This window comes from Punica granatum, chromosome 2 (assembly GCF_007655135.1).
Source record: "Punica granatum isolate Tunisia-2019 chromosome 2, ASM765513v2, whole genome shotgun sequence".
Classification (NCBI taxonomy): domain Eukaryota; kingdom Viridiplantae; phylum Streptophyta; class Magnoliopsida; order Myrtales; family Lythraceae; genus Punica; species Punica granatum.
In genome coordinates, this window is record NC_045128.1 from 6921618 (window position 1) to 6942674 (window position 21057).

The 21057-nt window shown below is 42.2% G+C and overlaps 3 protein-coding genes and 1 pseudogene across 3 annotated transcripts; 2 read left to right on the top strand and 2 right to left on the bottom strand.

Annotated features, from left to right (window-relative positions):
- Window positions 1-304: 304 nt before the first annotated feature.
- On the bottom strand, window positions 305-2596 carry LOC116193587. The gene is made up of 2 exons (XM_031522327.1): window positions 2501-2596; window positions 305-2155 (listed from the first exon to the last, which is right to left on the bottom strand). The coding sequence occupies exons 1-2, from the start codon at window positions 2594-2596 to the stop codon at window positions 305-307; spliced, it is 1947 nt and encodes a 648-aa protein (XP_031378187.1).
- A 2483-nt stretch (window positions 2597-5079) lies between these two features.
- On the top strand, window positions 5080-9225 carry LOC116193588 (annotated as a pseudogene).
- A 1038-nt stretch (window positions 9226-10263) lies between these two features.
- Window positions 10264-12311, top strand: LOC116195737 (cytochrome P450 CYP73A100-like). Its single transcript, XM_031525063.1, has 2 exons — window positions 10264-11280; window positions 11383-12311. Exons 1-2 carry the CDS (start codon window positions 10385-10387, stop codon window positions 12119-12121), a joined length of 1635 nt encoding a protein of 544 aa, XP_031380923.1. The 5' UTR covers window positions 10264-10384; the 3' UTR covers window positions 12122-12311.
- Window positions 12312-12430: 119 nt separating this feature from the next.
- Window positions 12431-20293, bottom strand: LOC116193589 (DExH-box ATP-dependent RNA helicase DExH10). The gene is made up of 17 exons (XM_031522329.1): window positions 20065-20293; window positions 17673-18895; window positions 17178-17492; window positions 16955-17059; window positions 16767-16835; window positions 16131-16298; window positions 15975-16046; window positions 15783-15899; window positions 15174-15383; window positions 14880-15038; window positions 14232-14321; window positions 14053-14145; window positions 13638-13791; window positions 13414-13562; window positions 13226-13321; window positions 13021-13113; window positions 12431-12858 (listed from the first exon to the last, which is right to left on the bottom strand). The coding sequence occupies exons 1-17, from the start codon at window positions 20291-20293 to the stop codon at window positions 12748-12750; spliced, it is 3453 nt and encodes a 1150-aa protein (XP_031378189.1). The 3' UTR covers window positions 12431-12747.
- Window positions 20294-21057: the final 764 nt, after the last annotated feature.

The window sequence follows — 21057 nt, forward strand, 5'->3', positions numbered from 1 at the left end:
GAAGCAATTGTATATACCTTTGTTGCAACTTCAAATTATAATGGACATAAACAAGGTCATTCAACCGTTGATGCTCAAGTCGGTTCCTTTTCTTAGAATGAACATGATCGAACAAACTCCAATTCCGCTCACAACCCGAGGCGCTACAAGTTTGGCTTAAAACACGAATAGCCAACTTTTGTAAATTTGGTGCACTCGAGCCATACCACATCCACCACTCATCTAATCATATATAAAGAAAATAAGAATAAGAAAATGAACAAACTCAAATAAAGTAGGAAATAATGACCAAAAATACTAGTGTTTAGAACATACCCGGAGCCATCACGATGCGATCGGATACTGCGGATACTCTTCCAAAATCACCTTCAGCATTTTTAAAAATCTTCATTTCACTTGTTAATTTTGTCTGCAATGAGGGCTTTCCATATGAATATCTCTCTATCACATCCAACAAATCGGAAACCGTTCCTCTATTCTTCTCCATCTCGGTCAAGTCATACTGATATTTGGGATTCAACCAATACCCAGCAGCATGCAAGTTCTTGTGGAGTTGCCTATCCCATCGAGCATCAAGAATGTTGATATACGGCTCAATCTTCTTCTTTCTCTTATTGAATCTTTTCAACATCTCTTCCCTAGCTTTGTACATTGCTTCAAGCAAAAATCCCATAGCAGGCCTTTCATCACTATCAACAATACGTAATACACGAACAAGAGGTTCACTAATCTGCACTATGGCTGCACATTCAGACCAGAAAGAATCCACAAATAACAGTTTCACAAATTCTTTTGCTTTACTTTCCTTTGCATGGCTTGAACTAGTCCATTCACTAGATGTTACCATAGCCCTCAAAGCATTCTGTTGTGCTAAAATACTCTGCAATGCAATGAAATTAGTGGCAAAACGAGTTGGAGCAGGGCGTAGAATTTCTCGTCCACCAGTGAATTTTCTCATTAGATTCAATGCAAAGCAATGATTGTAGATATACTTAGTAATCTTCGAAGCATGAGTCCCAATATCATTCACCTCGTCCAACTTACCAATATCACTGAGAATTAAGTTAATGCAATGAGTCGCACAAGGAGACCAAAATATTGTCCTGAACTCCTGCTCCAACAAGCGACCAGCAGCCACGTAGTTAGCGGCATTATCAGTCACAAAGTGAACGACGTTCTCTTGACCAACAAATAGGACCACCTCTCTGAATAATTTGTAAAGCATATCTCCAGTCTTCGAAGCATCTGAAGCATCGACAGACTTCAAGAAAATAGTTCCCTTAGGACAATAAACCAAAAAATTAATCAAAGTTCTCCTGCATTGGTCTGTCCATCCGTCCGCCATTATCGTGCAGCCCGTCTCTTTCCAAGTAGTTCGGTAACTATCAACATAATTTCTCACCTCCTCAACATTTTTTGTCAATAAGTACCCCCGAAGATCATGAAAGCCCGGACCTTTATAACCTGCCCCCATGCTAGCAATGGCATCGATTGCTTGTTGGTAATAAGGAGAATTAACCGTATTAAACGGTATACTTGTAGCCAGCATCCACTTAGAAATGGCAAGATCACACTTCTCGGTGACTTCTTTGCTTTGCAAAACACTCTTGAGTGTCCTTTGAGCTCCCGGTGTTGTTCTCGGTTCGAAGTACGAATTAATTTTCATCTTGTTTGACGGCGCTGCCTTTGATTGGGTATCTTGAGTTGCCTTCCCTTTTGCTTTTGAATGGAGAGGTGTCATTTCTACTATCTCCTCATCATGCTCGGAGAGTGGAGCATATGGATTTTGCTCATCTAACATATCGCGCTTCCTTTTCTTTTCCATAATGTGCCCCACCAGATGTTCCTGCATTCTAAATCGAACAGCATCTGGTACCTTCCGACATGCCTCTGCATTCCCTTTTAATCCCGCCAAATGTTGTTTAAACCGATTTATACCACCACCGGAGAGAACTTTTGAGCAATACAAGCATAGCAGCCCCTTCCTTCCACTTGCTGACGGCACTTCCTTGCAATGTGCCCATGCCAAATCAGATTTTCCTCTATTAATGCCTTTTGGTATCGAAGAACTTGGAGTGGATTCTCTAGTAGGTGGCGTAGGAGTGGGTGTGTTGCTGTTGCTAGCACCAGTAGAATTCATTGTATAGCTAGCAGCCTATAATGATGAAAAAAAATTCACAACTGTTATCGATCAAGAACATATGAAATTATGAACAGATGGAACAGATCTAGACCAGCTCAGGCTACTCAGCAAATAAAAACAGGGCAGTAATAACCCAACCACACAAAAGGGGAGATCGATCATGCCGACCTCCTCATGAGCATGGATGAACAGATAAAAATCGATTTAGACATACACAGTCCTCTGCATTGAAGTACATGCATGCATTGTTTGCTTCATATATAAAAGCTATATACCAGTTCAACAGTCTAATTTGCGGGATCTTTTCTATATCAACTGGTCAATGACAATATCTGATCTGATTGATGTTCTACCTACATGTGATGGACAAGCGGGGTTCACCTCTTCGGATGGATCTTTCCGACAACTTGTTGTGTCGAACGTTGCATCAGCAGTCAGTGACATGAAGTACATTGTCTAATAAGCAGTATCCTCAGTAATTTTTCTTAGAAGTCCATCAGGTTTCCGCAGACATATGGTTTTTGGATGAACTATATATATTGTACAGCGTTAGCCAACCTCTAGTCCGTATAAATACTGTCAAGGTCGAATGACTCTAACCCGAGATGCCCTAATTAACTCCGATTGATAATGAGATGATCATGTCATGATGAAGAGCGCTGGTTGGAAGAATACAACAGGTTTAGTTTCAGATGCTGATATGCATTATTATTTAATGGTAGTCCAACTCCAATGGCCTAATTTGCATAACCATTTTCATTTAAATTTTGTAGGATGAGAATCAATATTCAGTCAGCAGGGGAGCCTATATAGTTTATTTACCTAAGACTTGACTCCAACTGGGGTCCTGAGAGATAATAAAGGATCATCTACTCTAGTTGGGACCATGAAAATTAGATACTGCCAGATAAATGGCAACGCGGATGGTAATTTAACCTCACGGAAAGGCAGCCATCTAGAAGGATTGATGCATCTTTTCTTTATCAATAAAACATGGTAAAATAAAACTTTGTCTAAAGAAGAATAAGGGAAATAATTGATATTGGAGAAGCCTTGAGAAAATACATTTCATGAGAAAGTTGATCAACAAACCCAGGCCAAACTTCCCATAGTATACCAAATTCGCCATGTTAAACTGCTTATATGTTGTTTTTCTGAGACATGATGTTCCAGTTCTGAACTCCCTACCAGTATTGAGTCAGCAAAGGGTTCGTTCTTTTTCATGCTTATGCAATGAAATTAATGAATCTACCGCATGCAAGATTCCCTGACAGTATCCCCTGTCTATTTTCTTCCGCATTGAAATGGTATAGCAACTGCTTCATAACCAGTAATCCAATCGACCCAATGAGCTAGTGAGAGAGACTTGACTAACCTGAGAGGGAACAGGAGCAACGGGAGCTGCTGCTAGTGATGATGATACCACTGCGAGTCTGCGACTTCACGATCAGTAAGCTTCCTATGCAGGATCAGAAGAAGGTACAAAGCCAGGCAGGAATCCCGCAATTAGAATCTAATAGCGTCAATTTGGGGGCTCAAACTACTTCCTTCAAAAAGGAAGGAAGAAAGAAAAAGGCACAAAAAGAGGGAGGACCGAAGAGGAGACTAATCCAATCGACCTAATGAGCTAGTAAGAGAGACTTGACTAACCTGAGAGGGAACGGGAGCAACGGGAGCTGCTGATAGTGATGATGATACTACTGCGAGTCTGCGACTTCACGACCTTGTGGGTGGAGCACCGGTCGTCCGATTGCGAGTCACCAAGCTGGAAATCGAAGCCTCGAAGGGGTGGCAAGGAGCTCGAAGATGAACATTGACTGACTCACCGAGCTGGAACCTGGAAGTCGAAGCCTCGAAGTCGAATCGAAGGTGAACTGGTGAAGAGTGAAGACTGAACAAGGGACTAGGGTTTCCAGTGGATCGAAAATTAGGCTGATCGAAAATCGGGTCAACTAGTTCGGGTCGGGTTTCCTTTTAAAATCCAGAACCCATCCAACCGGCCGGTTCGAATGGGTTCTATGGGTTTATAGAAAAACCGGCCGGTTTTTAAAATTCACCGGTTTTTTTAGGCATTTCCGGTTTTTAAGAGAACCGGACCGGTCATAGGTTCGGTTTTCCGTCCGACCGGTCGAACCGGCCGGTCCGGTCCGGTCCGGTTCTGATAACACTGATTTCAAATATATTTTGATTAATAAGAGCCATCTATTTAAGGGTAAAATCGTAAATTACTCGCAATAACTATCCGCTTCTCTTTCCATGGAGTTGTGGATACTGTTGTCCAAACATCAGATGTTGGATATCTTACGCATCTCTTATTTCTCTCTTTTTTTCGGTGTGAACCCTAGTATTCGAAAACCTAATTGGGCCTTGATTAATCCAGTCAAGCCGGATCGACCCACTAAGGAGTAAACTCTTGCAATGTGAATTTTCTGTATTCATAATTACTTGAATCTGAAATCTTACTTAAGCAGAACAAGCGTCGAACCGCTTGAACAAATCATGTTCTCTCTTCTCCTCTTCTTTTGAACGTTGCTTATCTCGCGTGTTCCAATTACTTTTTTTATATGTAAAATAATAATTTCATTATTTTAAAATTATAATTGAAATTGTAAATTAATCAAAAGTAACAAAAATGCCCTATTATGGAATGATTTTCTTCCTATTGTATTTATATACATATCCATTTTTACTATACTTAGGATAGCCTATTTTTAGTCATAGATCTTATTTTCCTTCTATTAATCAGGACTGAATTGTATACATACCTGATGAAAATGAATAACAGAGATAAGCTTTTCTGTCCAATCTCGAATCTTGACATGGTATCAGAGCATCGATCTTGAGGGAATTCATCAAATTTTCATCGCCGGCCTACTTGTTGGTCGAGCTTCTTCCTTGCCAGTCTCAGAACTGAGCGTCACCCTTGAGTCGTAGAGATGTCGAAGAATGCAGACAGCGGAACTTCTGGTGCAAGCATGCCACTGGCATATGTCCTCTCTCCCTCAGATGGCCCCGGGACCCAGCTTATCTCCTGCAAACTCAATGGCAGGAATTACAACACCTGGTCACAGGCGGTGCAAACCACATTACGGGCAAAGAACAAACTTGGGTTTATCGATGGCAAAGTTCAGCAACCAGCAGAGGGAGAATCCTATTACGATCTATGGGTAACCTGCAACTCAATGCTCGTTTCCTGGATTTTCAACCACTTAGACGAAGACTTACAGAATTCTGTAGCTGGGGCCAAAAACGCCAAAATTCTCTGGGATGATCTCAGGGAACGATTTTCACAAGGTAATGAAACGAAAATCCACCAACTCAAATCTGACATTTGCTTGCTCAGACAGGATAGGAAATTCGTTTCAGAATATTACTCAAAATTGAAGAGTCTCTGGGATGAACTAGATTTTTACCTTGATTTACCGGCTTGTACTTGTGACGCCGGCGATCGAGGCTGCCCAGAAGGAGAAGGAGAAGGTTCATCAATTTCTAATCGGGCTCAATCTTGAATTCTCAACCATTCGCTCGCAAATTCTAAGTATGGAACCCTTGCCGAATGCCAGTCGGGCTCATTCGATGGCCGCGCACGATGAAGCGCAATGCTTGATTGCTTAAGGAAGGGATTCTAGCTCCGACGTAGTGGGCTTTGCAGCCAAAATCGCGATCGACTCCGGGGGCAGTAACCCTAATTTTGGGCCCAACTGAGGTGATTTCAAGCCTCGTGGTCGACCGTTCTGTGATTTTTGTGGGCGAAATGGACATCATCGTGCTACTTGCTACCAGCTTCATCGATATCCACCCTCCGATCAGTCGAATCAACGGAGTTCGAAGGGGAATCCGTCGGGCCAATCGCGATACGGGGGAAAAACAGGGGTGCCTTCGTCTTCTATCCCTGCGCAGAAAGGAAATGGTGTTTTCGGTTTCGGATCCTTCAATTCGGGGCAATCGGGCAATTTCAACATGGGCGGGTCATCTCAGGCACGTCCAGCCCAAATGACTCGTGGGCAATGGCGGCCCAATTCCGCGGCCCAGCATTTTAATTCGTCCAGTCCAGCGGGCCATGTAGCAGCTTAGGCCCAGGCCATGGCGACCAGTCCACAGACCTCAGCAGATTGGCCCATCTCTCTGAGGCTCAGTTACAGCACCTCGTGTCGATGGTCTCACGTGATGATGGTGAGGTTAATCGACTAAGTGGTGAGAAATTTGTCCCTATCACTTCAAAAATTGATTGGATAATTGATTCGGGAGCTTCACGACATATGACTGACCGTTTGGATAATCTTTTTGATATTACTCCCATTAATGATGGTCCGATTATTCATGTTCCGAATGGTACAACGAAAGCCACCTTTGTTGGGAAAATATCATTTGGAGCTAATATGGTCCTTCATAACGTTCTCTACGTGCCGGATTTTAATTGCAATTTATTGTCCGTGGCTCAATTATTTCGGGAACTTAATTGTAGTGTACACTACATCTCCGAACTATGTTTGATTCAGGACCGCACCTCGGGGAGTACGATTGGAGTGGGTGAACTTCACGGGGCGGTCTGGTTTCTACGACGAGTGTCTCCGTCATTCAGAAAACACGGGCAATGAAAGCAGATATTGAAAACATTTGGCACAAGCGGTTGGGACATCCATCTTGTCGGGTTCGGTTTGAGAATAACGCTATTTTTATGCATTGGTCAGATAATAATGAGCCTTGTGACGTATGTGTCACTTATCTTGATCAACATATTTTTTTTAATTTTTCTGATGTGCATTCCCATGCGTAGCATATGTTTCGCCTCTAGTATATCTATATATATATATATATATATATAATATAATATAAACTCAGTGGACAATCATTCTTACGTGAGTTATATCAAGTACTTACCATAACAATGGCACTAAAAGAATCTTATAGTAACACGAATTACTTAAGCCATTAACTTGAAGTTGTTTAGATAAAAATGAGTGCTTTAAATAGGAAAATTCTCTGATCATTTATTTGAAGTGTTTGTATGGTACGTAAGTGCATGTATTCAATTACTGAGATTAGGGTCTCCAAACCTAAATCTTATTCTAATTAATGAAATATTTTATTCAACAAAAAAAAATTGCTGAGATTTAATCTTAAAATTTTAAAAGTGAAAATTCGAATAATACATTTGTTTTTTTATTTGTTAGTGTATATATATATAGGTGCAGATTTTCTTATTAGTGTCTATATATATATATAGGTGCAGATTTTTGCATTGCATTTCTCCATCTCCATAAAACAAATCTCAAGCTCTCGCTTTGCTACTACCAATGGCAGCACTATTGGATGAGCTTTTGCTAAAACCCGCCTCAATATTCTTTCTGATGTTCTAATCTCTTTTGGTGATCACTCTTGCCATATACTTCACCTATCCCACCTTTGCCCGCTGCCGCTACCTCCCTCTGGGCCCTCTCACCATCCCGATATTCGGGAACTGGCTCCAGGTCGGAAATGACCTGAACCACATATTCCTTGCCTCCCTCGCCAAAGGGTACGGCCCCATTTTCCTCCTGAGACTCGAGTTCAGGAACCAAGTCGTAGTCTTGGACCCAACATCACCAGCGAGGTCCTTCCCTTATGCAGGGCGCCGAGTTCGAGTCCTGCCCCTGGAACATCATGTTCGACCTCTTCATGGGCGGCAGGCAGCAGGACTTGGTGTTCACGCTCTACAGCGACCACTGGAGGAAGATGCGCAAGATCCTGACCGTGCCCTTTTTCACCAGCAAGGTGGTCCAGACCTACAGCAATATGTGGGAACACGAGATGGACTTGGTCATCGATGAGCTGAAGAAGGATGGGTCGGCGAGGACCGAGGGAGTAGTGATCCAGAGGCAACTGCAACTTATGCTCTACAATATCACGTACAGCATGATGTTCAATACCAAGTTCGAGTCTCTAGATGACCGGTTGTATATCGAGTTGGCCAGACTTAACTCCGAGAGGGGTAGATTGACTCGGAGCTTTGAATACAACTACGGTGATTTCATCCCTCTGCTCAGGCCATTCCTGGCAAGGTATTTGAGCAAGTGCAGGGATTTGAAGGACAGAAGGCTCGCATTTTTGAATCTCAACTTTCACTCAAAAGAGGAGGTATGTGATGTACTCTAATTCTTAGCCATGTCGAATCGAATCCATCTGATAAGTCTGACTCCTTCTAAAGCACATCTCAAAATCTTTTCAAATACTTTGAATTTAAGAAGAGAAATAGTGGCTAAAATGGGAGAAATGGACCAGATGGGATGCGTCATGGACCACGTCATTGATGACGAGAGGACGGAGGAATCACCGAAGCAAACGTTATGTACCTTGTCGATAACTTGAACATTGCATCCCAAGACACGACTCTCTGGACGCTCGAGTGGACCATAGCTGAGCTGGTGAACCATCCGGTCATCCAGGACAAAATCCGTGACGGAATCATGTCCGTCCTGAAGGGGGAGCCCGTCAAGGAGTCGAACTTATGCAGGCTGCCCTACTTACAGGCCACGGTGAAAGAGTCGCTGAGGGTGCACACGCCAGTACCGTTGTTGATTCCACACATGAATCTCGAGGAAAGGAAATTGGGTGGATACACGATCCCGAAGGAGTCCAAGGTCGTGGTGAATGCTTGGTGGTTGGCTAACAACCTGGAGTTGTGGAAGGAACCCGAACAGTTTAGGCTGGAGAGGTTCCTCGAAGAGGAGAGCGCCACTGAGGTCGCCGCTGGCAGAAAGGTTGATTTCAGGCTCATAACCTTTAGAACGGGAAGGCGAAGGTGCCCTGGGATGATATTGGCAATGCCGATTGCCGGGGTTGCCATTGGCAGGCTGCTGAGTAATTTCAAGATCAAGGCTCCGCACGGATTGGAGAAAGTCGATGTACGCGGGATCAGAGGGCAGTTTAGCTTTCGTATAGCTAATCATTCAACAGTCGTGCTTGAGCCGGTCGATGGGATCATCAACTGAAGTTAATACTCTTATCGAGATAGGGAAAGGGAAATAAAGGGTAAGAAAAATCCCACTGACGAGATCACTCTGCTTTCACTTTTAATTTCTTATTTTAGATTTCCTTTTGGTGAAACCTGCCGCTGCACATTTCCCTCCAAAAGCAATAAAAAGAATAACGAAATATATCATAATTTCATACAAACCAATCTTACTCTTTTTTCCTTTCTGTTGTAGGGAAATTACGAGAGAATTTTGGTTGATCTTACCTCTCACATCAGTTGAAAAGTTGACAATAGAATTACCATAATGAATAAACTATTTTGTTAACATGTGATCGGTGTGTATGATGAAAAAAAAAGAAAAAATAAAACGTGCTAAGCCTTTAAGATCTAAACATCATCGTGAAAAATGATCATTAACCAAAGTAAGAAAATCCCTTCAAGTGTGAGGGACTTGACCTCAATAAGTCGAACCATCAAAAACCAAAACCAGCTATAGAAGCTTAAGACATATTGGGCAACTATACCAAGTAACCTACCCGAAATAATTTGAGCAAAACTTAAAGTGCTAGCTTAGTGGGAGTCATCTCCTTTGAGAAAAATGCCCAATAAAATATAAAGATACGATCAAAAGAATTTAGCGCAGTGACACGCATATTCGTCTAGTGATCAAGAGGTTCTATTTCATTGTACTAATCTCATGTACCTCTCTTATAATCGAAAAAAAAAACTATTCAATTTTCACAGGCTCATACGAACTTGAGTTCATTTCCACTTAAAAGCTCAAGCTAATAAACGTTGATATCTAACACTCATATAAATCAATGAATTTTGATTCATCTTTTTAACGTGAGATTAATATTATGATCATATACAAAGATATGGACCAAGTCGGCTTGCATTGAAAGACTTGATTAATATTTCCAAGAATATAATAATAATAGATTATACACACACACACACACAAACAAACACATATATTATTACAAAGGTTGGGGGGCAGAGTTTCACCTACCAAGTACCAACTAACCCCATCTTGACTTGAAACAAAGGTGAGCTAAAAGCTGACCTAATCCTACCCTGATTTCCCAATTGGAGCCCATTGATTTCCATGCAAAACCATTGGACACCAACCCCCCCTTCCTCTCCTATATATACCCCATCTAACACCTCACCCCTCAAAATCCCCTCCAACCCCACCAAACAATTACTTACACGGACAACATCATCCTTAAACACCTCCTGATCTCCATAACATCTTCCTCTTTTGCTCCATTGCTAAAGAGAACATGGGTGGAATCACAAAGTTCGTGTTCGGCCTTTCTCTAATATCGGTCGTGTCACTTGTGATAACAAAGTTCGCATTGCATCAGTTATTCAGACATTACATGTTATCAAATCCGGGCATTGTCTCAGCTTCGAAGGCGGTTCTCCCTTTAATAGTCCCCCTTGTATTGTACTTTATTTACTCCACTCTGGCCCGCCGTGCTACATACCTCCCTCCGGGGCCGATAGCCATCCCGGTGTTCGGGAACTGGCTCCAGGTCGGGAATGACCTGAACCACCGGCTCCTCGCCTCCATGTGCAAGAAGTACGGCCACGTCTTCCTCCTGAAGCTCGGGGTCAGGAACCTGGTCGTGGTGTCGGACCCCGAGCTCACCACCCAGGTCCTCCACACCCAGGGCGTGGAGTTCGGGTCCCGCCCCAGGAACGTCGTGTTCGACATCTTCACGGGCAACGGGCAGGACATGGTGTTCACGGTGTACGGCGACCACTGGAGGAAGATGAGACGGATCATGACCCTCCCGTTCTTCACCAACAAGGTCGTGCAGACGTACAGCGACACGTGGGAAGAGGAAATGGACCTTGTTGTGTCGGACCTGAAGAAGGACGAGTCCGTTTGGACTAGGGGGATTGTCGTCCGGAGGCGCCTCCAGCTTATGCTCTACAATATCATGTACCGGATGATGTTCGACGCCAAGTTTGAGTCCACGGAGGATCCGTTGTTCATCGAGGCCACCAAGTTCAACTCGGAGAGGAGCCGCTTGGCGCAGAGCTTCGATTACAACTACGGCGATTTCATCCCTCTGCTCAGGCCATTCTTGAGAGGGTACTTGAACAAGTGCAGGGACTTACAGAGCAGAAGGCTTGCCTTCTTCAATGATAATTACGTTGAGAAGAGAAGGTATCATATAATATAATAATATAATGCATATATATATAACTTTATATACAATATTTTCATTAAAATTCTAACAAGCAACTCTTAAAATTTCAATTGAATCAGGAAATTAATGGCTGCAAATGGAGACAAGCACCAGATAAGCTGTGCGATGGACCACGTCCTCGACGCTCAGAGAAGAGGAGAGATCAACGAAGCGAATGTGATCTACATTGTCGAGAACATCAACGTCGCGGCGATAGAGACGACCCTGTGGTCGATGGAGTGGGCCATAGCTGAGTTGGTGAACCATCCCAGAGTTCAGCACAATATCCGTGAGGAACTCAAGACCGTGCTTAAGGGGGAACCTATCACGGAATCGAACCTCCATGAGCTGCCTTATTTACAGGCTACGGTGAAAGAGACCCTCAGACTGCATACACCGATACCATTGTTGGTGCCGCACATGAACCTCCAGGAGCAGAAGTTGGGCGGGTATACGATCCCGAGGGAGTCCAAGGTGGTGGTGAACGCATGGTGGCTGGCTAACAATCCGGAGTGGTGGAAGAACCCAGAGGCGTTCAGGCCCGAGAGGTTCCTGGAAGAGGAGAGGGCCACCGATGCAGCTGTGGCAGGCGGGAAGGTGGACTTCAGGTTCCTGCCATTCGGGATGGGGAGGAGGAGCTGCCCGGGGATCATCCTGGCTCTCCCGATCCTGGGACTCACCATCGCGAAGCTGGTGACAGATTTTGAGATGAAGACCCCGCCGGGGACCAAAAAAATCGATGTGAGCGAGAAAGGGGGCCAGTTCAGCTTGCACATAGCTAAGCATTCCACGGTCGTGTTCGAGCCGATGAAGGCATGATGGCTTCGTTCACACGTTTGTTTGTGCTTCTTCGTCCCCCTTCCCTTACTCTTTGAACATATAGAGCAAAACATGAAAACAGCTCTACCTGTAATTCTGGCTTTTCAGCATGATTGCTTCATCAGTTTCGGGTTTAACACTCGCACGGTTTTTTTCGACCTAGTAATGCAACAAGTAATCATCCAAGAAACTCTCAAGAGTTCCCATGAAATTGTCTTGGTATGCATTAGGTCAAGAGATCTAATAGTGATAGATATTAGAGCTCAAACAGACGCACGACGGAGATGAGAAGAATGGGAGACGATGCACTTGAAATAAGCAGAAGGAGCGCTTTCCATATCCAAACAAAACAAGGCTCGTTCCGATGTTCGTTGTTTTCACCGTCTCCATACATTTTCGCAGTACGAGCAGATTCCAAAACTACCTGTACAAATTCACCGCTTCCTCCATCTGGTTATACTAGCAACCATGTCCATGTTCACAAAGATGGTTAAACAATTGGAGATACAACTTGAGACCAAAACCAGTGAACTAAGACGTAAACTAACGATTCGTCAACTTCCTATGGACGGTGTATCTGTAAATATTTCTGCATCCCTAGCAATAACTGACCCGTAGCATAATTACTAGAGGTATAGGGAATTGGCGAACATGATCCCTCGCCGAAGGCTTTCACTGGCTGCAGCGAACTTGTTCTCAAGGTCAGCTTCTCCAACAGCCTGAGCAGCAGCTCGTAACTGAAAAAGAAGTTCAAGCAAAATCAGGGAACCTTTGCATGTAAGATATAGAGAAGTGTCTTCCAATGCCACCAAACTTGTCCACATCAACATTTTTATCATTCAGTAGCAATTCCGGTTGTTTTCTTAAACATCAAGCAAAAACACTAATCCTAGGTTTACCTGATTCAAGAACTCGTCAAGCCTTCTCGCACTTCTAATAATACTGCCCTCAAAAATATCAGTCATTTGTATGATTTCTGCAAAGCTTGAGCCCTGTCCCAATCAAAACTAAAATTTAATACCACTTCATTGAGAGTAAGTAATAAGTAATCTCATAAAATGGAAGGCTACCGAACTATGGAAAGTACGACAGACAAATGAGGACCTTTGACCAGCAGTAGATCACATCCATCAAGTATGGTCTCACGGTGGATTCCACATACTCGTCGACGCTTACTTCCAACTTGCATTCATGTTGTATCTGCAACAGTGCAGTAGAAGGATTTCAATGATATCCTGGTTGTGAGACGAAAATCTGAAACAGATGATATGGTGGGGACTTATTAACAGCACCTCTGCTATTCTTCTGGCACTGTCTTGAAGCTGTTGCAATGGTCTAGCGAGTTCCATTCTCAAATGAATCTGTTCATTGGATTTATCTCCAGGAATGAAACAACTTGCAAGTGCAGCGATTTGGTGATGATCGAGCTCGTTGAATGTACCTGGTTCAAAATTTCAAACTTAGCAGAAGCAGAGCATAACTCAACTTAATTAACAGATCAATGATGAATGATCACCATTAAACATCAATTCCGTGACAAGTAACTCGTCTCCTGTGTCGATTAAGCAGGCTGCCCGGCCCTTTAACTGGACAACACCATCCGCGTCTATGTGGCCAAGTTTTTTCAAGACCCGGGAACGGTTTTTAAGTTCATCTCGGAATTTTTGCAGCTGCAAAAATCAGAGAAAATATGATAACGATATCTCTCAGCCAGCAGAAAGGTAGCACAGAGACGCAAGATGACTGATTATTTCTCTAAACCATAAATCACTTGATGAAGTTGCTTACTATGGTGTCATGGCATGTTCACTGTCAATCCAGTAACACAGAAGAAGCATCTTCTCTTTTTTTGAAAAGTTTATATTTGGATAGGTGGAAGAATTCCTGGCTGGAATAATACATAGAGTATAGGCATTTTTTGTATATAATACCTGTGATTCTCGCATCTTCGATTTGAGCTGTTGAATTTCATGGTTTACTTCTGCTTTCCTCTGAAAGGATTTCATCTGATTCACATCTTGAGACTGCAGCAAAGTACCATGCAAAGTCATGTCATTCAATCTTGTGGAAGATCATCGCCTCAAAACAAATAAACGGCAAATTGACAAACCTTGTGCAGTGGATGAGAGAACAATTTATGTTCAAGTTCCTCTATCTGATTGACTAACTGAACAATTTCAGGATCCTCAATACCCATGTCCTGATAAGTACCAGAATTTTGAAGTCAAATTTTCAGAGGCATTGTTCAATATTTCGAAAAAAATAATAATAATAATAAAAGTAAGAGGTGTGAGAATTTCTAAACTAAGTTAATGTTTTAAACATTTTGAAGACATGACCAGATGCTAATCAGAGAAAAGTACAGTAACCATCATCTGTGAGAAGTACTTAGAGATGGGAGATTACAAAAAATTAATTTCAGAAAAACCCCATCCAGCAACCCAAAGAACGAAAAACATGCACCAAAGGAAGAAAATAAGGCAAATCCCCATAACTCATACTAAAAACTGGGTAAACCCAATGATAAGAAAAGTAGTCTTTATGCAAGGCTTGGCCATTTATGCCTCAACCCAAACATTCCAGTTAAACTGTACCAAAGGAGAATGCCAACATCCAAGGAACAGTTATCCATAGCTGGAGCATGCGGAGAATGACATCCTCCCAAAAGGAGAAGCAAATGAGGCCATGACACTTCTTAAGCTTTGTTTTTTGAAGGATAACACTGGCAACACTACATTAAATTTAGAACAGTGATTACCTTTACAGGATTGAGCTTTGGGAGGCCCTGAGGGAAACGACTTCCCAGCTCCTGTACTGCAAGCAGTATGCTCTGCCTTGCTTCCAATGGTCGGAGATCTGAAGGAACATTAAGCCTTACTTTGCTAAGAGCAGAAATCAGAGGCAACTGCACAGGGACCTGAAGAACAGAGAACTTGATGTCACTATAACCAACTTACTTACTAAAATTTATATACCTAATTCCATAAGCTGCATGAAGCACGCCAATTTTTTTCAACTATTCAGTTTGCAGCTCCAAATAAGCTCAACTCACCACATGCATTTCACCGGTTTCTCCAGGACAAGGTGGGCATGGTTTTGGTCGTGAACTATTCTCACTCAGAGCAGGTGAGCAATGGAGCAAAGTATCCACTATGTAATTACCACCTCGCGAAGGCACTGTGCCTAAACCAGTAGATGGCTTTTTTATGACATTAACAACAACTCCCCAGCCCCAATCTGTTCCACCTTCCCTTATCCTTACCTGAGTCATGAAAAAACACCACGCATAAGACACTGAGTGGAAAAATTACAAAATAGAAAAAAATGATGAGATGGAACTTAGCCAGAGAAATAAAATCTATTAAGATGGAACTCAGATATACACATAATCACTCAAAAGAAGCATCCAATCACTTAGAATAAGTTTCATGAAGACAAACTCTATTGAGCTCATAGCCTCAAATAAAATACCAATTACAAAAATTATTTGTAAAGCATTTAACCCACATTAAACAATCTGCATCCATAATTGTGTTATAGAACTCATCATCTTGTAAAAGAAAAGGCTAAATGGTCAAATAAAAAAAAATGAAAAACCTTATAATAGAAAATGAAATCTTTGAATGCAATTGCTATTAAACAAGTATCTCAAGGCACATACCAGTCGGCCAGGAAGAAGATAATATAGGACTCTTTCGGGCCTGGTTATTTCTGCCATCATCTTCTTCTCAAGTCGAGCTATTTCTAACTTCAGCTTGTGATATTCCGCCACTTCAACCTAGATATGAACTAACAACTGAGTAATGCAATTTGCTCCATCACAAGAAAAACCAGTATGCGGACATCAATTTACCTCCCCTGAAGCTTCAAGCTTAGCAGCTTCCTCTTCCAGCTTCGATACCTTTTTGCCAATGTCAGGCAAGGCCTGAAGAACAGCGCATGGGTCGCATCACCCTTAAAAGACGGACACAGTTGCTAGAGAAATGAACTAGATGGGAAAATAAGAAACCTTCTCATACTGAAACTGATGGAATGAGTTCTTTATCACATGTTCTGCAGTGAATTGTCCTTCAGCACGGCTCATCAAATTCAAAATGGAGTAGTAGCTCAACCTGAATGTACTAACCAAAGGAGCTGGTTTTCCCAAAACCATGTCCTTGAGCGTATTCATCTCCATCTGAAGAGGGTAATCAGTCGTAAGTAAATAAAAAAACCAAATTCTTCAAACTTTTGAACAAAGCTTCTGCAATATCCAGTAGCCAAATAGACAACAAATCCGTTTCATTCTAATCCTAAACATACAAACAAACACTCACACACCTATGAGTCACAGCTGGTTAAGTTGCCCAAGAGAAAATAATAAAAGAATAAGCATTTAATTACATTTACTACTATGAACATAATCAACATACCCAACGAATTTGGATGTTTTACTTCCTGAAGGCTCATGAAATGCATGAGGATGCGGCCTCCCTGTCTCACAGGCACTAGGACCAGGAAAGGAGGGTTTGCCTCAACAGAGATTTAACATTTATACCATGCCAATTGACTAACTCCTTAAGGAATTTATTATCCATATGTAGATATGCAATGCATATAAACAAGAGGACAAGAAGAGAGACAGCAAAAGAACATTATTAGGTACCTGCTCATCTATCATTATAATGCAGATACCACGGTCATCTTTTCCACGACGCCCAGCCCTTCCGCTCATCTGCATCAACCTCACCATAGTCACCAACTATCAAAAATTACTGAGGAGAGCAAACTGGAACCATTAGAAGATCAAGGTCTACTATTTCTACTTTATAGGTAACATTTTCTGTTACTCACCTGAATATACTCACCAGATCCTATGTACCGATGACTATCACCATCCCACTTTTTAACCGATGTAAAGACAACGGTCTTGGCAGGCATATTTAAGCCCATGGCAAACTGTTCAACAAACCAAGAACATCCCATCAAATTTCTAACCACGTAAGATGGGGAAAAGTGCAGGGAGGATTTAACGCTTAAAAAGGCAAAACTCACAGTTTTCATGGCAATAACTCACAGTTTCCGTGGCAAAAAGGGCTTTCACCAAGCCTTCCTGAAAGAGAAGTTCCACCAATTCCTTAAGAACAGGAAGGAGGCCAGAATGATGGACCGCAATGCCCCTTTGAAGTAATGGCAGCATCAACTCAATAGCAGGCAAGTTTCTATCCTCCTCATTCAAGCAAAGCACTGCATTGCGAAAAACCTGCTCCACAACATCCTTTTCCTCCTTGCTATTAAAATCAAGCTTGGACATAGACATTGCATGTTGTTCACATTCCCTTCTACTAAAGCTGAATACTATAACCGGTTGAAATCTACGCTCCATGATCATCTGAAATTATGGACATCCCATGTCAATAACCAATGTGCAGAAAACAAAACATCAAATGATAAAACCGAATGTTCCACAAATGACAGGGAAATGTATCTTCTCATATAGTGAGCCCAAAATAGAGCAGGTCGATATAAATAGCTAATACAGCCGCTACACCAAAAGAAATCAACAACTGACCTTCACAATTTTGTAGATATCAGAACCCCCCGAAGCATTCCCGGCCCTGGCAATTCTACCGCTGCCTTTGCCATTGGACACTTTGTTGGACCCTGGGATCACTTTCTGCTTCGAGAAAGTATCTTGAAGCTTGAGAAAGTTATCCTCCCTGAACTGCTCCTGCTCGTCGACCACAAGATATAGCCCAGCCCCGCCCATTGGGAAGACATAGTGCTGCAGGGGGGTTGGACGAAAATCCGTGTACACCACATGGCAAGGCTGCTTATGTATATTGCATATCCACTCCGCGAACTCAGTAGCATTCGACATTGTTGCCGAGAGGAAGACCATCTTGATCGCTGGCGGAAGGAATATGATACTCTCCTCCCAAACCACCCCTCTTTCCCTATCCTTCATGTAGTGTATCTCATCGAAGATCACCCAAGCGACCTCCTTTAGCACCTCGGAGCCCCGGTAAAGCATTCCCCTGAGAATCTCAGTGGTCATCACCAAACAGCTAGCATTGGGTGAGAGAGTGACATCCCCTGTCATCAACCCGACATCATTAAACTCCTGACTGAGCTCTCTGTACTTCTGGTTGCTCAGAGCCTTCAAAGGGGAAGTGTATATAACCCTCTGCTTGTCCCTAAAGGCCATGGCAATGGCATACTCTGCGACGGCCGTTTTTCCGGCGGAGGTGTGAGCTGACACCAGGACCGACTCGTTCCTCTCCAAGCAAGCCACGGACACTTCCTGGAAGGGGTCGAGCTTGAAGGGGTAGGTCTTGGCCATCTCACCGGTGTATTTAGGGTTGGAAAGCGACCCGTAGACGGAGTCGTCCATGGCAGAGGTGTAGCCATTTGGGACTGCCACCTCGTGGACGCAGGTGCGGCTGAGGCCCCGCCTCTTGGAGGCCGATTCTTCCTCGTCCGGCGGCGGTGATTGTTGGGTCGGAGTTGAGGTGTCCGGCTGTTTCCTCTTCCCTGCCTCCATTTTCTCAAGTTGTCGACGGCTGAAGCTCGGCGGAGAGCTGAAGAGCCACTGAAGACGAAGAACGAGAACGAAAGTCAGAGAGAGCTGCCTGGGGGCTCGAATGCATACAGCAGCTCGGAAGTCGGAAGTTTTCCAGCCGAGATGAAACCCTACGGGGAAACCGGCCGTCGGAGGAGGAGACGACGGTAGGATTTGAATTTTTCCGGCCCAATGGGCCAAAGACCCAGTCCATAAGAGAATATGAACGGGTCCTTGAATTTAGAAAATATAAGGCTTTGTTTGGGAATTCCAACTATAAATAATTATATTTACTTGAAGTTGTAATAATTGTGCAGTTAAATTATAGAAAAAAAGTAAAAATAAATAAAAAAAGTCATAAATAGTTGAAAAAAATAATAATTGTAATTTTGAATTGTGAAAAAAATAACGAATAGTTAAAATAATTTAGTATTAAAAATTGAATTGAATGGTAGTTAAGATAAAAAAAATTGAAGAAAAAGTGAAAAATTGATCATTGTATTGTTAAATTGAAGATAAGTAGATTTAAAGTGAAGTAGAGTTAAAAAATTACTCATTTACCAAATAAGGTTTAATAATTTGTGAATAGATATTGCTATTTCCTAATGTATCTTCCCAAGTTTGGATGTACCGCCATCAACTCACATGGCGGCAGCATGCAACCAACAATGAATTCGAAGTTTGAAGTTTGAAGAAAATCCCTCCGGGTATGAGGGAATCGGTCTCGACAAGTCGAACCATGAAAAACCAAAGCCACAGACATTATATTATGGAGAAACACTATAATAAGTAATCCACCCTAAATAATTTGAGCAAAACTATACTAATAAGTGAAAGCGCATTTTGATAGTTTTGAGATCGTGGCCTCGGAGAAAAAAAAAGGGTTTATTTAGTGTAAGCGCACAATCTATTTATAATATAAAGCTGACTCCTCATATTTGTGCGATGAGAGTCCTCCGTTCGATATATGACAGCCTGCCAAGTCAGTATTTTGACTATTTCTGTAGCTTCTAGTTAAGTATCTCTTCCTTTGTACCCTCTATAAAAGTCGCCCTCTTTCTCCCTCCCACATAAATCATCAGCTCTTTTCTTCCCCTTCCGAGCATCTCTTTCCTTATTGGTCGTTGTTGCTTGCCATGGCCTCACTCATGTTGAGTACTTGTGCTCTGTCAACTGCCTTACTTGGGCCACCGACAACCAGTCCCCTGAGCGGGCCTTTAGTGCGCATAGCAAGATCCTCAATTCGAAGAGACAGTATGTCTCATCTTCATCTTTTCATTAGTAATGGAGATCTAATCGAATTGATACCCACAGTTTCATTTCCTTTTTTTTTCATCTTCATTCGTCAGATCTAAACTCCTTCCTCCGATCCGTATCCACAGGTCATTAACGGTCGTGAGACCGGGAGGTCCCGTGGCTTCAAATTCGTCTCCCTCATCAATGAGAAGTCCATGAGAGATGCGATCGAGGAGATGAACGGCCAAAATCTCGACAGCAGGAGCATCACCATCAACGAGACCTAATCCCCTGGCAGCGGTGACGACGGATACAGAGGTCGCCGCGAAGGCAGTGGCAACGACTACAACCTCAGCAACGGCGGGTATGGTGGTGGAAGCAGTGGAGGCGGTCATGACTACGGGTACAACGGCAAATTGTCTTTACATGAAATAGAAGAATGAGGAAAAGGTGTATTTTCATATATACCTTTTTAATTATCAAATTCTTAAACTATAGTTCAGTTCTAATTTATTATGATTTATGTGCCTAAAGCCCTAAGTTGCATTTTGTGTTTCAGATATATTTTCACCATATTAAAAGATGAAGGAATGATCGCTCACACTCACACACACATATATGTATGCATATACAAAGTAATCAACACACTTTATCCATCATAACTTCCCTCATAATTTTGTGTTACATTTTGTCTTATGGATAATAAATTAAACCTTAAAATAGTTTCTTAGTGGACTAATTACAAGAAAGTAATTTTAGCAAATCAAATAAATTAATGAAATATAAAAATTGAAATGCCAAATCCGTTAAAATAAATCAAAGAAAAAAAAATATAAACTTAATGTGAAAATGCATGCATATTCTAAGTAATCTTACCAAAAAATAATTCAAATAATCCATGCATGATGGGCTCTAAGAGTTGAGCTTAACTTCGTAAATCAAGAAAATAAGAGTAAATGATTCTACTTTAATGGCTTTTCCTATAAAAGGTTCTTTAAATCAGCTAAAATTGTGGGAGATATTGCTCTCGCAATTTCGGAAGATCGAGTATTAAAAGTTATTCCCCTCCCACCATGTGCATTTTTTGATATTCGAACTTGCATATTTTTTCTTATGGGTGCTGGAAAAGATTTTAAGATTTTAATGTATATATTCATGA

Coding starts and splice junctions, on each gene's coding strand:
- LOC116193589 (XM_031522329.1), bottom strand. CDS start 20,293: ATGACCGCCTCCACTGCTTCCACCACCATACCCGCCGTTGCTGAGGTT. Junction 15,384..15,782: donor ATCTTCTTCCTGGCCGACTG/GTATGTGCCTTG, acceptor TTCATGACTCAG/GTAAGGATAAGGGAAGGTGG. Junction 13,792..14,052: donor CGAAGATGCGAGAATCACAG/GTATTATATACA, acceptor TGATTTTTGCAG/CTGCAAAAATTCCGAGATGA.
- LOC116195737 (XM_031525063.1), top strand. CDS start 10,385: ATGGGTGGAATCACAAAGTTCGTGTTCGGCCTTTCTCTAATATCGGTC. Junction 11,281..11,382: donor AATTACGTTGAGAAGAGAAG/GTATCATATAAT, acceptor CAATTGAATCAG/GAAATTAATGGCTGCAAATG.
- LOC116193587 (XM_031522327.1), bottom strand. CDS start 2,596: ATGTACTTCATGTCACTGACTGCTGATGCAACGTTCGACACAACAAGT. Junction 2,156..2,500: donor ACCCCGCTTGTCCATCACAT/GTAGGTAGAACA, acceptor TCATCATTATAG/GCTGCTAGCTATACAATGAA.